General features: G+C 40.1%; 1 protein-coding gene across 2 annotated transcripts; it reads right to left on the bottom strand.

The window, feature by feature from the left end:
• Positions 1 to 2,296: 2,296 nt before the first annotated feature.
• Positions 2,297 to 17,433, bottom strand: LOC142138836 (peptide methionine sulfoxide reductase MsrA-like). 2 transcript variants are annotated; one of them, XM_075195840.1, is made up of 6 exons: positions 17,309 to 17,429; positions 17,101 to 17,169; positions 16,899 to 17,018; positions 8,419 to 8,523; positions 6,061 to 6,167; positions 2,297 to 2,514 (listed from the first exon to the last, which is right to left on the bottom strand). In XM_075195840.1, exons 1-6 carry the CDS (start codon positions 17,379 to 17,381, stop codon positions 2,362 to 2,364), a joined length of 627 nt encoding a protein of 208 aa, XP_075051941.1. In that variant the 5' UTR covers positions 17,382 to 17,429; the 3' UTR covers positions 2,297 to 2,361. The 2 variants fall into 2 exon arrangements, with proteins under 2 accessions (XP_075051941.1, XP_075051943.1); XM_075195842.1 differs by lacking the exon at positions 8,419 to 8,523 and having other exon boundaries at positions 17,309 to 17,433.
• Positions 17,434 to 17,722: the final 289 nt, after the last annotated feature.

Here is a 17,722-nt window from a genome sequence, read left to right as displayed (position 1 = left end):
TGAAATTCAGGTCGGTCAGTCCTGGATAGTAATGACCTGGCTGGCTAAAAAGATACGGACAGAGCTTCAATATGTGAAAGTAGTCAACGAAAAGGTGTTTGTACAGCAATGCCAGGCAATATCAGATAATGACATCTGGGTCAGATTACTGAAGATCATACAAGCAAACTGTCTAAATTTTAATTTGAGGCATGCACATATATGTAATTACTTAGCTTGCAGATATTTCAACCATGCCCATAGATATATGTTAGATAATAATTGTAATTTGTATTCAATGTTTTTATTGTTTTTCATAATAAAATGTTAACAGTAAGAGGGGTATATTTAAACAATTGTGATGGTGCACTAACGTGCACTTAACATAGAATCCATGCCCCGATGTGTCCCCTGCATATTTATTAAAGATGCATCGCAGCAGATATCGTAGATATCTGCTGCTTTGCATTCTGCTTCGTTTTGGGGAGCAGTCACCATTCAATAGTATGGTGACTACTCCCTCTTGCAATCTAACAAGTACCGAAAAATAGATTTTTTCGGGAACTTTTCTTGATAATGTACCAGCTGGAGCTGGCGTACATTATCATAAATGAGAAATCTCAGTGCTGTCAGCTCTGCTCCGAAGAGCAGAGCTGGACAGCGCATGTGTGGAGGGATCACATGATCCCTCCCTATCAATCACTGCTCGCTCTCTGCAAACTATAGTTGCAGAGATTGAGGGAGATGTTTGTGCGCATGTGAACTGCACATGCGCAATTGCTGAAAGAAGAAGACTGAAGATGATGAGGAGGTGATCCAGGGATATCGCGTTCCGAAGAGGGGGGTAAGTGTGATTTTTTTTATCACAGAAACAGCAGTTTTTCGGAACTGCTGTTTCTGTGAAGGGTTGTACATAAATGTGAGAAATAGTTCAATCCTTATCATTGCGATAAGGATTGAAAACTATTTTTCACTTTATGTTAATATAGATAAATGTGCCCCCAAGTCTCATGTAATGGCTACACTGTTGTCACAAGCAGCATTATTCTGGATACAATGTGTTAATGTTTCCAGTAATGATTTCATATGTTGGATTAACACCATTTTGAATATAGTTTGCAAAGTGACATCCAAGGTAATTTTAAAAATTTACATTAAAGCAACATAGGTAAGACACAAGCACCAGACAGACATTATACACATACAGGCCCGGCACTCCCATTAGGCAAGGTTAGGCAGTTGCCTAGGACGCCGGGCTCTGGAGGGCGCCACAGAAATAAAATCACTTTAAAACTGTGTGGCGACCGCTGACCATACCTTCCATGGCCGCCGCACAGCTTCCAATAAATCCATGTGGAGGGGGAAGGGGCTATGGATAACCACCGCCGCCTCTCTGCTCTGTCTCCTCCCCTCCACTCACTGACTGTCGGGCGTGTCATCATCATCACGGCCCGACAGGGTTAGTGAGTGGAGGGGAGGAGACGGAGCAGAGAGGAGCAGCTTTATGGCGGAAAGTAAAGGTAAGAAAAGACGTGGGGAGGGGGGGGCGCGGATTGTGAAAGTGTGCCTGGGGGGGGAGGGGGGGCGGGGCGCGGATGTGAAAGTGTGCCTAGGGCGCCAAGGACCCTAGCACCGGCCCTGTACACATACAATGGTCAGAGCGATATACAATTGCACTAAACAGCAGTAAGAGGGCACTGAAACCATTTTGTTCATATGTTTACAAATCTATCTGGGCACATCCTTTAAATATATCACAACTTAAAGTGAGAGCAGTTGACAAATCTTTAAGCAGCTGTGGGTTCTGCAGCCGTTTCCAGTTTAAGGCTACAGCTTTTCTGGCATAAAACAATAAATAGGACGATAGGTTGCATTCAGATATCAGGCTCAAATATGGGGTTCATAGATATAAAGTTGCCTAGAATAATTTACATTTTAAGAGTCATCTGCAATTAGGTAATTTTGTAATTCATTATTTTATGAAGCTATACTTCCTAATATATCTGATTTGTTTATGGTCTTGTTTTTTTATCTGGATCCGACTGGGCACCATTAGTGGTTGAAAGAGGGCTGCATCCCAATCAACATTTGATCAATATATACAGTCTTTTTGGGCCCATACATGTTACAGGCATTTAGGTTTAAAATGGGCTAAAAGACCTTCAGAATTACAGTGTGCATGGGCAACTTTAGAAATAAATGGACAATTGAAGCAAAAACTTACCGCCGTGATTCTGCACAAATAGATAACAGCATGAGGGAATGTTGAGCTACGCAGCAGGTTTTATTAGTTTTGAATTGAAAACGAAATTTGAAGTTGTATTTTGTGTACTTTATTGAATAATAGAGTGTAAGAAAGATGGAAGTACAGTATCCTGATTCTTACAGAGTGCAGGTCACGCCGGTTCCCTTGAGACCACAATAGCCATCTGGGTTCTTGTGCAAATATTGCTGGTGATAATCCTCTGCATAATAAAACTTAGGAGCAGGACAGATCTCTGTGGTGATTGTTCCCAGGTTGTTACGGCTAAGCTCCTATGGTTAAAAGATAGGTAATTGATATTTATTTTTGCCAATATTGGACCTCATGTATGACACACAATTGATGCATAGCACAAAACACCTTGGTTTTACAACTAGCAAACAGTAAGGAGCATGCTACTCTTCATTCTGGGAGATGTTTCCACAAACTAGAAGTCAGCCTAGGAGTGCAGAGAAGCAGTAGGGAAATCTCCAGTGGGAAACAGTGCAAAGTGAAAATGTCACAGCAAAAGTCCAACCTCCTACCACTTTATAAACCCCCTTTTCATTAAATAGTATTTTCTGTTTTGCTCCAAATATACAAATAGTTTATACTAATGTCTGACTTAAATTAATCATGAGAGCGCAGGGACAATAGGGGATAAATTTATCAAGCTGCGGGTTTGAAAAAGTGGAGATGTTGCCTATAGCAACCAAACAGATTCTAGCTGTAATTTTGTAGAGTGTACTAAATAAATAATAACTAAAATCTGATTGCTATAGGCGACATCTCTACTTTTTCAAACCTGCAGCTTGATAAATTTACCCCCAGAAGTGTCTTTATTATGTGTAGCATGTTTTGTACTTTTTATAATTATGGGGCAAAGTATGCCATACTTGACTACTTTTTGAACCTCCCCTCCAGGAAATGCCGGACAGGAGGTCCAAGTGACCAGGGGCAGTGGCAATGCAAATTGCATCATCAAAGTAACTCTCAAATCAGAGTAAAGGAAGCAGTACACCGAAGGTGTCCTACTCTGCCAGGAGTTCAGGAGGTCTCCCTGAAATATGTGAGTCTCCCAGACATTCCGGGACAGTAGGCAAGTATGAAGTATCAAAATAATAAATTCAAGGAACAGTGCTCAGAAGACTCAGAATGAAATGAAAAGAAAATGGAAAAAAGAGAAAATTACTTCAACAGCTCCCTAATGACTTATAAAACAACGAAGGGTTCAATCCTAAATTTTAAGTACACGAGAACAGAATAAGAGAGGTCCGATATAGTGAGAGCCTAAAGGCTGAATATTATAGATAAATGTGGAATATAGAAAGAGAATGTACCTTATAGCAAGAGTGGGTTAGTAGTGATGGGTCTAATGATCAGTAACTAAATCCTCATATGATATAGCTTTTATATTTCTATTATCAACACTGCCAAATTGTGGTGATACAACGTGACACACGCTGCTATTCTCTATATGAAGCATGCCTAGAAATGTCTTTCTCTGCTGATGTGCAACTACTGGAAGACACAAAATGTACCCCAATAAAAGTGTAAGATTAGACCCTGTTTCCGCAAGCTAATGAGTTGGTGCAAAATTCAAGTTTTCTTTTGTGGAATGAAAATGATTGTGTCCTACTCGGCACAACAAGAAACGCCCCTAAAAATGTTTCCTCACCAACTCCAGCTCTGGAAAACTAGGCACAATGATTTGCTAACTCCTTACCTTACTCTCTCCCTCACACTGGTCTGTGCAAAATTCTGCATCTCTGCAAACACTACTATCTCTCTTCATAGAGAATTTTGCACTATGCCTCAGCCACGTTGTGCTTTTTAATTGAGGCCCAATATTTGCATTTTGCTTTGTATGCAGTCATTGTTGCAGTGCGAGCAGTAACAAGGAGCCTCCACCTCACATCTGGGCCTCATAGTCGCTCATTGAAATTTTAATAGTTCTGCCACTGGTGCTAGAAGGGGGTCCAGAATGTTCCCATCCAAACTCACTGCTGTAAATATGTGTGTAAATGGAGCTCCGGTGAAAATCCCTTCCCTCCACAAAAGCATTTTTTTCTTCACCGGCAGCCTAATGCTACCGGTGAATGGAGGAAGTGCTATGCGCATGCATGGCTAACGTACGCACATTTGCATAGTGATTTGACCTGGCAGGAGATCAAGTGAAGCCTTCGCAGCTTCACTGAACCCCATAGAGCGGTTTTCTCCAGAGTTTTGTCATAATCGCAGTTTGATAAATATGAATTGAAGCGGTGGATTTTAAGAAAGCACTTGAAGGACAGAATGTTGGGGGAGAGACTGGTTAAGTGAGGTAGGTGGGAGTGAGAGGTGGTTATCACAGTGGAGAGAAGACATAGATCTTAGGCAGAATGGAGAGGTTGAGCTAGAGTTATCTCGAGAAGAGTTTAGAAATGTATGAGAAGGAGGTTTTAGTGAGGACTTGTAGATTAGGGTGAGCACGAGAAAGCTGCATATTCTGGCAAAGTTTCGGAGGAGGAGGAGGAGACAAGTGTAAGGGACTAGATGTGTGGAGCGAAACTGAGATTGGAGTTGATGATGACACCAAGGCACAAGGGGAGGGGGACATATGATTAACTCCCTATTGAGCTTGAGGTAGCATTGAGACATACAGGGAAATGGCAGACAGGCAGTTAGACACACAGTATAAAAGAAAAAAAAGAAAAAGAGAGGGAACGGGGAGGAGAGGTAAATTTGTGTGTCATCTGCAAAGAGGTGGTAATCGATTCCAAAGGAGTGTATGAGTTGAGTTCACTGGGGAAAGAGGTGTAAAGAGCGAAAAGCAGAGGGCAGAGAACAGAGCCATGAAAGACCCCAACAGAAAGATGAATGGGAGGGGAGCATGAGTCAAAAGTAGAGACACTGAAAGAGTGATCAGAGAAGTAGGAGAGGACAATGCTTCAGAGTCCAAGGGATGGAATGGTGTTGAGGAAAAGAGGGTGTCAACTGAGTTGAAAACAGCAGAGAAGTCAAGGAGTTTGAGCAGGAAGAAGTAACCCTTCAACTTAGCCAAGAGTAGATAATTGGTCACTTTAATGAGGGCAGTCTCAGTGGAGTGTGAAATGCATAAGCCTGATTTAGAAGACAGTGAGCGAAGAGAAAGTGTGTCAGGTAGTTGTAGACAAAGTAGGTTGGATTATTAATATTATATTTGTAAAGCGCTCACATATTATACAGCACTGTACAAAAGGAGATTGTGACAGAAACATATTACATACACTGACTTGAAACAGAAGATAATCTGCTGTGTACCATGATGCACTAGAAATGCTTGCTACATGCTAGTTTTTAAAATTTTAATTAGATCACCCTCTGAAATTTAAAATTAATAAACAGTGTCGTAACTAAAAGCCCGAGTATCAGGGACAAGTCTTTTCCTTGGACATGCAAAAGCAACAGCCTGCACTGACTCATAGATATTGAAAACTTTCCACCTGATTTATTGTGATACTGCTGGCAAGGGATGTCAGTGCATAGTACAATTGATTTACAAAGCCTTCTGTAACTGTTAAACAAGCTGGGCTTGTGCTTCTGTACATGCAAAGACAGAGAAAGAAACAAGCAGACCTGAGCCACTGAAAACATATAGCGGTCACAGCAGGCCTGTCAGAGCTCCTGGGCCTTCAAGCAGTTGCTACCACTTTTGCTACTCCACTGCTAGGTAATATTAAACTATTTAAGACGTCTAACATGTTCCGCTTCATTGGTTGAGTCCATTGTTGATCAAGAGCTCCCTCTGCTGGTACCAGGGCAATATTTCATTGAAGAACTTTTAACTAGTGTTGAATGTTAGCTGTGACAGTGTTTACCTTTTGAAAGTTTTCTTTTGAAGAAAGAGCAGCCTCTCTCTGTTGATCTCCGTAGGTGAATATCACTGAGCGGTACTGAGTACCTACATCTATTCCTTGTTTCATTCCTGCAGTGACATAAGGAGCAATAAGTGTAGAGAAATAACTATATTGCCATCATAATGTTTTGGTTCCTACCAGGCTTAGGTAGCTAATACCTCACTAGATATCAAACTATTCCCAGCTTACCAATATTCAAAAAGAGGTAAAAATGTCTGTCCCTACCATATATTATTGCTTAGGTAACTTTACTGGTTTTACTATGCTCAGTTTTGTAGTTCTACAATAGCTCCAGAGTGACGCATTTCATAAGCCTGATCTATAGGATGTCTTTACTAGCATCTCTCCCACCTTCCTAACCCAGGTATCTAGCTGTCTTTCTGCTGTAACTACCTTGATGTCAGAGCGCTTCCTGAAACTCAACATCTCCAAATCCGAGCTCATCATCTATCCTCCTGCCAATGTTGTTATCCCTCTCAATATCTCCCTCTTGGTTGACAACATCACACTTTCTCCTGTCACCCAAGCCCGCTGCCTTGGAGTCACCCTTGATTCAGCCTTCAGCTTTATCCCTCATATCCAGTCCCTCACCAAATCCTGCCACTTCCTATTTTGTAACTTCACGAAAATCCGCCCATTCCTCTGTCAGGAAGCAACCAAAATCCTGGTCCATTCACTCATCATTTCTCATCTCAACTATTGCAACTTCCTTCTCACTGGCCTTCCTGACTCTAACATTTTTGACCTTCAAACCATACAGTCTGCTGCGACTAGGCTCATATTCCTCTCCCACCAAACCTCTTCTGCTTCTCCTCTGCGTAAATCCATTCATTGGCTCCCTATCCCTTTCAGAATTCAGTTCAAGCTCCTTACCCTAACTTACAAAGCCATTACAAACACTTCTCCCCCTTACATTTCTGACCCTGTCTCAAGGTACATACCTACCCGGCCACTCCCTCTCAACTTCTGACCTCTGTCTCAATTCACCTCTTATTACCTCATCCCATGCTCACCTCCAAGACTTCTGCCGTGCTGCCCCTAATCTTTGGAACTCCCTACCCCGTCTCACTTGACCCTCCCCCAACCTTCAATTCTTCAAATGCTCACTCAAATGCTCACCTTTTCAAGCTATCCTACCACCTCCTCTTCCGCCATCTCCATCTCTTCCCAGTTGATCCTACTGTCTCTCACCCAACCTTCCTCTATAATGTAAGCTCTCGCGGGTAGGGTCCTCTCTACCTATTGTTCCATGTCTGTCTACGGTCTGACTCCCTCACTCGTCCTGTCACGTCTTTTGCTACACTCTGTGTGAGTCCCCATAGCATTACTCGCTCTCATCTGTGTTACCTATATGTATTACCCCATCTATTTGTTACCTGCTTCTGTATAAAGAGCTACGAAATCTGTGGTGCCTTATAAATAAATAAATAATACTACTACTACCACAATCTCTTTGACAATAGCACCTTTACCATCTGAGCATGGACAATTTTGCCGGTATTCTTGGCCCTGGAAAGTTTAGAGGTATGGTAAGGGGAGTATTTCGCTTATTTCAATTTAGGATGGCTCTCTTCTCATGGGCCTTGTTCTCCTCCTTCAACTAAATTCCCTAATCACCAACTGCCACTTTAGACCAGTTTTGAGACTATATTTTTACATGCTGCATACATGTAATACCAAACACACCTGAACACACAACAAGACACTTTGCTCATTATTTTAATTAACATTGGAAAGTTATATCCACAAATTCACTTTGTCTATTGGAGCACAAAGCAACAGATTTGTGCAAGCCTAAAGCTGGGTACACACTACACTGTTTTCGTTCAATAATTGGCTCAAACAGCCGACATACGACCGCTCGTTCAAAACTCGGGTCAGTGTGTGCAGTCACACGATGGTCGAAAGTCTGCCCAAATGGACGATTATCGCCTCATTTGGTTGGTCGTACCGTTTAATATTTTCCTTACAATCTCGTTTCCGCTGTGTAGTGTGTATAAACTTCCGACCAATCCACAACAGTGAGTACGAAATTACAGTCATTGCTCACGACAACATGGCTGTAAAAAGTCGCTAAAGGGACGTCCGCTCTTCCCTTTATCGTCCTAAACAAGGCTAGTATGTATGCAGTCCATGGACCGAGCGATCGGAACATCGATCGCATGTAAAATCGCTCGGCATAAAAAGTTGGTCGAAATTTCTGTAGTGTGTACCCAGCTTTACTCTAATCCACCACTGACAGTAGGTTGTTATCTACTGCATGCCAACAATGAATTTATGATCTCTTTGTATAATACATTTGGATTGTAAGTAACATACCCTGTGTTGGGTCATGGTTATCCCAGAATAATTTCAGTAAAGATTTATAACTTGCAATTTTAGGATCAAACACAATTCGGACAACTTCATAATGTGCAGTAAGACCTAAATAGACAAATAAATAAGATAAGAAATATATTAGAAAAATATAGGATGTTTTGAAATGATGTTAGACCTAAATGTAATAAAAACAGAAATTATGACGAACCTGCTGAAATAAGTTTACAATCTAAGAGGGACAGGGAACACATGGAACAGATAAGACAACAGCATTGCTGGCAGCAGTCAATGGAGTACCCAAATTTGTGCATACAACTCTCTCTCATATGTATGTATATATATGTGTACGTACGTACGTACGTACACACACTATATATATATATATATATATATATATATATATATACACACACACACACACACACATATATAGATATACACACATTATATATATATATATATATATATATATATATATATATATATATATACACATACATACACATAAATACATATATACAGACCTGCCTATCCTCAGCTTCATTGTTGTCTTACATTAATCATAGGAGTGAGGGCACATCAGGTGGAATATTTATTAAACTACAGGTTTGAAAAAGTGGAGATGTTGCCTATAGTGTCTCATGTTAACAAGATGGCTGCGTTAACAAGGGACGAGGCAGGCAACATCAATGCAGGCTCCTGTGTGCCATCTCTGTAGCAGAGGCTCACACATCCCATGGCAATGCAGATTCAAGACTAAACTCTGTAAAAAGTACAACAAAAAGGGACATAGATAAAGCGGAGATGTTGCTAATAACAACCAATCAGATTCTAGTTATTTATTTAGTACATTCTACAAAATTATAACTAGAATCTGATTGGTTGCTATAGACAACATCTCCACTTTTTTAAACCAGCAGTTTAGTAAATATACCCCCAGGATTGAATTTATTACATGCCACTGTCGTACATTTGAATGCTTTCATTACATTGGTAGAAATTTTACTAATTAATTAATTAAGTGTGTCGGATAGGTGGAAAGGGTGTCCCAATAAAAAGAATGGGCCAAGGCTGCTCTCTGTCACCCCCAAACATGTGTAAACATCAATTCTTTTTGTAGGAGAGAAAGGTTTTGTGGCCCCTTGCTGATAATCATGCACCCCTAATTTTGCCCTCTCTATGCCATGAATCTCATTCGAATATCATATTCCAAATCTAATTTTTGCATGTGGAGCAGTACCAGACAAATGTGCATCTATCCCACATTCAGTAATGAATGTTCTGATCTACCCAATTCCCCTCATTAGAACATCATGTTGCAACCGTCCAGTCAATACTTTCCATCTCTGCCATTCCATGTACTAACTTCTAGAAACGGTCAAATTCATGCAAAAATAGGAACCTCATTTGCACTGCAGGACTTATTTTTTTCACAGTTTACTTTTACTATTGTTTTTAATTATCTCCACCTTTATTTAGTAATTTGCCTAAAGAAGAGTTATTTATATAGTAATAGTAATTTAATATATCTGGGGGTGTAAGAGAAAAATATATTGGTGGGTCTAGCATTGTTAGGGCAAATATCATAAACTTGTAGAACAGGCAGAAGAGGTCTTCACCTATAGCAGCCGCCTTTCCCGTAGAGCTGAACACGCTCACAGGTACTCAGATGCCCCCAGGTCTTAAACTCAGAGTAGTACAAGTTTATAAAATTACTGTAGCACAGCGAGGGCCTGATAGTAGAAAGCAGCGAAGACCAGAATAGGCCGAGGTTAAAGGGCAACAGCAGGCAGCGGAGTGAGGTCCAGGCAGGGGTCAGGGCTGGCAGCGTATCCGGAGAACAGGCAGAGGTCAGGGTCACAATCAATCCAACAGAGTCCAGTAAACAAGCCAGGGATCATACACAGAAGAATCCAAATAACACAGGAGCAGAGGAAAAGAGCAGGTCAGCAGACAGAAACTGAGAGCTATAACTGGCAGGGAGGCTAAGCCCTCCCTGCCTTATATACCTGGAAGGGCCAATAGAACCTGGAGGGCATGGCAGGCAATCATTCCCCAGTTGGGAATTAATTAATCACTGATGGTTGCGCACGTGCCTGGCTGCCCAGCTGGCCGGGTCACGGCAGTGATGTGTAGAGCGTCCTGGCCGCTACGAAGACCGGGAGTGACGCCCTGGTCATCATGACGACGTCTGGAAAGCGCCTAAGGGGCCAGAGCGAGCCGCGGCGGCTCATAACAACAATGCACACGACTAGATCTAATATTATCTGAACCTAATAGCAGTTTGTATGTAATCTGTTCTCTGAGCCCTATAGGAGTGACAGGGAGATCCAGACATTACTAGATTATCACTGGCGCTTCTGCGTTTGGAACATGGTATTGGCTATCCACTGGAAAGGCGCTGAAACATTCAGTTAGTATTCCTTACTGGATCCTTCAGCTGCCACGCCATGGATGTGCGTGCGCCATCCCAACACAATCCTTTACATGTATGTCCGGATTTTTAGTATAGAACAACTTTACAGTGAATTGATATTATTCATTTATTTATTTTGAATGCCCTCACTATCCTCTGAGACTTGTAAGTTAAAATGGGTTTTTATTCTTTTTAAATTATTTTTAAACCCTTTCCTAGGGGTCCCAATACTTAACAAGTTCGATAAGTCATATAATAATGGTCTGCACACCAGAGGAGAGATGGATTTAATAGATGGCCAGAAATGTGGAAAAAGTGTGCGTGTGTGAGTGTGGTTTGTTTTTTTAGATAATTTAAGCATTGGAAAACACATTTATTAATCACTGTTGAGTATTTAAAAGTACAAAAAGTACATTAAAACCATTCTAGGAAATGTGATGGAGCAGCATAACCAACTATTCAATAATAAAGTTCACTCTCTTTTACAACAAACACAAAATATTTCTTGTAAGGCATAGGCAGGGCAGACAATGCCCACTGGTGCCCTCTAGTGACATACTTAAAGCATTTATTTTTTTAAAAACTACTTCTGTTTATTACCCCATAACCTTTCTTTTTAATTTTAATAATTATTTTTACTTCCATCTAAAGATTGAACATGCGCTCTTTGTTTGTTAATAATTGCTGAACTAAACTTTAAAACGTTGTTTTGATAGGCTATTGAAGATAATCGCATGGGATATGATTATTCCTTATGTTTGTTTTTTACACTGCAACTGAGGACCATCTTCCTTAACTTACTGTATTTCCTGCTATAATACCTACACTTACAGCTTTTGGGCATATTATGGCTCTGTACTACAGTAGAGTGAACAAAAGAATGAAGGTGCAATTCAATAGGAGCATTAAATGTAGAGCACTGAGCTATAAGCAGAGTATCCCAAAATCAAAGTAAATTGAACATATCTAGCAAATTACAACTAAATTATTGCCTTAAACTTTTACCACTCATGCCCACAGATCTTACATTTCTTTACCTATTTGATTCTGATAGAGGTTTTACAAAAATAGAAGTACAAATTTATGGAGAAGGAGAATAATGGAGGAGGGGAATAATGTTCCAATGTTGGTTATGAACAATGATAGGCCGGTATATAACACATTATTATACTGATACATGCTACACAATCAATTCTAGTTGCCTACTCTACCGGAATGCTTGGGAGACTCCAGAATTTCTAGGAGTTCTCCTGGACTACTGGGCAGTACAGTACTACACTATATGCAGGTCCGTTTGGTAGAGACAGACCGGGAGAGTGTGCTGCCCGGCTGCTCTGATTGTGATCAGAGCAGCCGGGCAGCGCACTCTCCCTGTCTGTCTCTGCCGAACGGACCTGCACATAGTGTGCAACCGTAGGCAGTCTTAGTTTTCAAAAGGGGGGCGCCCTCCTCCCCATAAATCACCCCGGGTAAAAAAAAATAATCTAGATCCGGGAGAGCAGTGATACCTCAAGCATCTAGCCCACTACCCTTGTGAAGTGGGTGGGGGCAGGGCCTAATGATGCAATTCACAGCGAAAAGCATCATCCTAGCCCCAATCCCGGCTGGATTATCTTGTGAATCGCTGCTTGGGAGTGGGGCCTAATGAAACGATCCACACGGCAGCGCCTCCCAGAAGGGAGATCCTAAAAGTTGCCAAGTATGCAATAACTCAGGTTGTTGTTAAGTCTGTGACTTATAATTCAATAAATGCACAGCTTTTGGCTAAGATTTACAAGGCAATATATTGAGAGCCCATCTCAGTGTGTTGGAGTTTATGCAATCAGGAGAATGGAAGGGTGTGTGTGTGGAGGGGAGGTATAGCTATTCTGGAACTCTTTGGGTGATGGATTGGCACCATTTTGACAATTTATCTAGTAATGTTGATTTGGGGAGTTTAGGGCTTAGTCAAGGAGATTTCATTGCAAAGTTATTTTGTAATTTTATTACCATTAACTGGATGTCAGGGGGTCCCTTGATTGATAAATATGTTATTTTCAGAATTCTCAATTAGGAAGATGAAATCTATTTTGTACCTTTATGGTGAAGGCATAAAAGGAATTTCTCTCAGACATGGGTCTGTGAGGTGACCTTTACTAAATTCACCAAACTGCATGGTTTTTGCCATTTTCATGTGCGGTTTGTAAGCCAGGCAAATTGCTGAAGGCCAAACTTGTTGGATATTACAATTGTGAATAAGCAAGCGGTGTTGAACCTGCTCTTTGTATTCTTTAACTAGTTCCAAAACTGTTGAACCTGCAATATTTCTTTAAAACTAAAGCCACAGCAGTTTGCAGCACTCCAGTGTCTGTGTCTTATTGTGGGTACCTTGATCCTTTCTAATAAACTACAACTGGCAATGACTATTCTACAGAACTCAGTCTGCACCCCTGAGATTATATATATATATATATATATATATATATATATATATATATATATATATATATTATGTTTATTTAAAAAAAATATATATCATTAAAAAAGAATAAGAAGAATACAAGAACATTTGTCACTATAACCACTGCTGATTGCTGAGCGATTCAGATTTCATACATGAAACCAAAACAAGGAATACATTGCTGCTTATGTAGCAGAACTCAAGAGACTGTCTGATGACTGCCAGTTTGGGAACAGGTTGAATGATGCCCTGAGAGTTATATTGGTATGTAGAATCTCTATTGCAGGGGTGGCCAACCCACGGCTCTTATATACCACTTTCATACTGCCGCCCCGGCAATATCCCGGGTTGTTAACCCGGGATATTGCCGGAGCACAGGGCAATATAGATAAGAAGATTCCCGGGTCGGGCGGGTTCATACTGCACCTGCCCGACCCGGGTTTTACAAAAAAAAAAAGTTTAAAAAAATGATTTTAATTAATAAAAAATACATAACAAATGTTTACTTACCTTATTTTCAGCCAGCGGTGTCTCCGGTTGCGTTGCCGGCTGTCAGGGGGACCTCTGGGTACTAAAATTACGTCATTTCTAGTCCATTAGAAACATATTAAATGCATTGAAAAAGCCGGAAATCATATAAAATGTATTGAAAAAGCCGGAAATCATATAAAACGCATTGTGTGAAACATTAAATTTATTGAAAAAGCCAGAAACCATGTAAAGTATATTAAAAAATCCAGAAATCTTATTTAATGAATTGCTAGAAATTATGTAAAGTATATTGAAAAAGCTGGAAATCATATTTAATGAACTGACTGAAATGATGTAAAGTATATTGAAAAAGCCGTAAATCATATTAAAATGTATTAAAAAAGCCAGAAACCATGTAAAGTATATTGAAAAAGTTGGAAATCATATTTAATGAATTGCTGGAAATTATGTAAAGTATATTGAAAAAGCCGGAAAGCATTGAATAAGCCGGAAACTATAGTACATACTTGCCTACTCTCCTGGAATTTCTGGGAGGCTCCTCAAAATGAGGCATCTTCACAGACCACAGTGGAGGCGGGGCATAATGACCCAATTTTGCGCCATTTAGGCCTGCCCCTCACAATGCAATGCCACAATGCCATTAATTTGGACATTTCCTAGCAGGGCATTTCCTAACAATGGCTTCACCATGCCCCCTAATACACTTATCACATGACCTCCCCTCCAGGATCTCCCGGGGTGGGAGGTTTCAAAAGTCATAGTAAATGTATTGAAAATCATGAAATCATAGTAACTGTATTGAAATAGTCTGAAACTATAGAAAATGCTTTAAAAAAATCAAATGAAACGATATGATTGGCTTTGGTACAGTAAAACATGATTGTGGGAGCGTACACACTAATGCAATATCAGACCTAACATTAGGTCATTTAAAAGTGTAAAAATTATATTTCCTTTAGGCCGACTGTACATTTATGCTTACAAAGATTGTAACATGTTTTACCATGCATTCAGGGTGCTGTGAAAGGGGGAGTGTATCTATGCTTAAAAAGACAGAGAAGACTGGTCTGGGAAATGAAAAGCCTCATTCAATACTTATATGGTAAGAAACAAACAGATCACCAACCTCTAATGTCCATCTTTAATTTTTAAAAAGGCATCCTGGTCACTAATGCAGAACACATGCAGTGTTGGACTTTATTCTGAGAAGGGCAGAGCTATGACATTGAGTTTTAAAGAACCTTCAACCATGCTATGGCAGATGGGCTGTCCCAAATGCTTTGGGAGCCTGCCCCCTAACCAGCGATAGACAGGGACACATTAGATGTATTTACACTAGCACAAGTTGAAAGCCTCCTTATTACGGCAGCAATGCTACAACAGGAGACAAGAAGAGACATCACACTAGCCTAAGTGTATGCAGCTACTCAGAAGAGATGGACAGGCCAACAAAAACAACAGCTTTTCCCATACTACCAGTATAGAAACTGAATATTGATGCTGGTTGTGTCATGTGGGGCATCAGAATCATCAATGCAAGTGAGAGTGCTAGAAGAACTCCTTGTAGGACACCTTGTAGGAAACTTCCCTTTACAAGGCAGCACCGCTTTAAATTTATGCTGCAAACACGCCGATCTCCCGGGGTTGCAAAAACCGGGGTATGATACATTTACTCCAAACTGTTGTTCTAAAGTGATAGAATGTCCATGTGACATTTACATTTATGCACAGTGCATCATAGATTTTTCTGATTCTCTAGAAACCGCATACTTCTAATTTGCAGCTGGTAAGAATGAACATTGAAATGCGCTAGGCCGATTATCTAGGTACAGTGATACAAAATAAAAAAGTTTTGCACTGTACATCTAATGCATATCATAACACGCACAGCTTTACACTTCTAAAGTGTGTTTAAACTTTTATTAAAATTATACAAATATGAAGACTTTGTCCCTTTGAAATGTTCCAGGACCCAATGGAAACAAATACAAATGTTCATTATTATGGCAAGTGATCTTTTATTTCACAATACAGTAAAAAGTCCCAGATATTCTATTTTGCGCAATAATAATGTCTAATGTTGTCTTGGCTGCTTAAAAATCAACCTTGTCACCACAGTTTAGCCTCCTTAGTAGTGAGGTGACTGCAAATTATTTTAACTGCATTAAAGTGGTGTCTGAAACATAGATATCATTGTAGGGACTCGTGACAACTAAGGACCCTTGATGTTGGGGTTGGGAACTTAAATGTTTTGATCAAAATATGAACCAATACCTCAAATTTCTAATATAGACAGACAGACAGACAGATTTGTACTGATAAGGGAAAACAATGACGACAATTGATTATTTTGTATTCATATGGTTCATTTATATTGCCATGCAGATGGTCCCCTTAAAAAAACAGGCAAGGCAGAGCATAAGCATATTTATTTTCTATTTGTTTATACTTAAATTGTACAGTTTTCATAACAGGATGAAAAAATAAACCAAATGTTCATTATTGATGTCAACTATCTGGCAAAAAAAAACATAGGTTGAAGTAATACCCATTTCCCCAGTCAGATGCTTTGTATGCTAGCATTACACTTTATAAGTCAGTACCACTAATTTGAAAATGCTAAGCAGCCTATCTTGTGCCACCACATATAACTCTTCCAGCCAACATCACCGTAAGGACCCTTACCTCTGCCTGTTCTCAGAAACCTACATTGCCTCTTAATATCTTATTTATAGCATGCCTAAGGCTGGGAACACACTACCGTAAATTTCTCCTGATGTGATAGAGTATTACGAGTGTTATGATTTCGAATTATAATTGTTCAGCATTGGACCGTACACACTAGTGCCGAATGGTCGTTTATCGTGTGATTTGTCCGATAATCAGCTTGAAAACCTGTAGTGTGTACCCAGCCTAAGGTTCCCATAAGTCCTGAAGTTTACCAATTAAAATGTTTCACTTACAATCTTTATTTTCCTAGAATTTAGACTCACAATTAAGAGAGTTATTCTAAGTATATTATATGCATTTGTTAGACAAAATCAAGCTTTTTATGTGAAATATGTGTTCAGCTTTCCTGCAAAAGCAACAAAAGGTGAGAGTGACATTACTGAATCAGTGAAAAACATTTACCTGTGCACACTTCCTGGTATGTGGGATTTGGAGTGTATCCTCCTGCATATCCCACCTGTGTGGAGAAGATGCCCTTTTGTTTCCAAAACAACCGTTCTACGCCCCAGAAGCATCCCATACCTACAAAGTATCAGTATAAAGATATTTAGTTCATAACTTCCATGCAGCACAGTAACCTCACGCCTGTATGTATTGGGCTTACCAAACATTGCCAGTTCATGTCCTGCTGGGAATGGCTCCAGTGTCGAGTTTCCATTTACTACATGCTTGGCTGTAAAGAGGGAGGAATGGATGATAAAAAAAGAGAGGCATATTGCAGCAACAAGTGCTGGGAGAGTTATCTAGCTGAGTCAACTTTATGGTGAGCTTTATGCTGTGTGTGAAAGTATGTGAGTAACCCCCTCTCTTACCTGCTACCTGGAGAGCTTCAGTCCGCCCTGGTAGGGACTCTTGGGCCGTGGGAAGAACAGTCTTACTTGGCATTGTTGCGTGATGTGACTAGAGAAGGCATCGCAACCCTTGGTATTTATGGGGTAGGAGAGGACAGAGGTCAACAGGATATTTGTAATTAATAACCAGTGAGCTCTAGTTGTTAAAGAGACACTAACATCTATTTAAGGCATATATTTAACGTAAAGCTGCAATACCACATAATCTTTTTTTTGAACAGCAACTTTTGTATCGTTTGTAACATGAAGTTTAAAGTACATTTTTTAGGATGTTCTCCTATAACTCATTTTCTCTTTGCAAAATCTTTCTGTTGGTGAAACTTATATGGCTATATAGTCTCAGCTGGAACACATTTGCGTTCAGGTCTCAAGCTT

The sequence above is a fragment of the Mixophyes fleayi genome, chromosome 2 (genome assembly GCF_038048845.1).
Source record: "Mixophyes fleayi isolate aMixFle1 chromosome 2, aMixFle1.hap1, whole genome shotgun sequence".
NCBI lineage: Eukaryota > Metazoa > Chordata > Amphibia > Anura > Limnodynastidae > Mixophyes > Mixophyes fleayi.
The sequence above is the reverse complement of the archived record's forward strand: the minus strand, read 5'-3'. Positions and strand labels throughout refer to the sequence as shown.

Bases quoted from the DNA above. Each gene is read 5' to 3' on its own strand.
- LOC142138836 (XM_075195840.1), bottom strand. From the start codon at position 17,381: ATGCCAAGTAAGACTGTTCTTCCCACGGCCCAAGAGTCCCTACCAGGG. The intron at 8,524-16,898 runs GTAAATGTTTTT...TTGTCTATTTAG, and splicing joins ATACCAGGAAGTGTGCACAG to GTCTTACTGCACATTATGAA. The intron at 6,168-8,418 runs GTATGTTACTTA...ATGTCACTGCAG, and splicing joins TAACCATGACCCAACACAGG to GAATGAAACAAGGAATAGAT.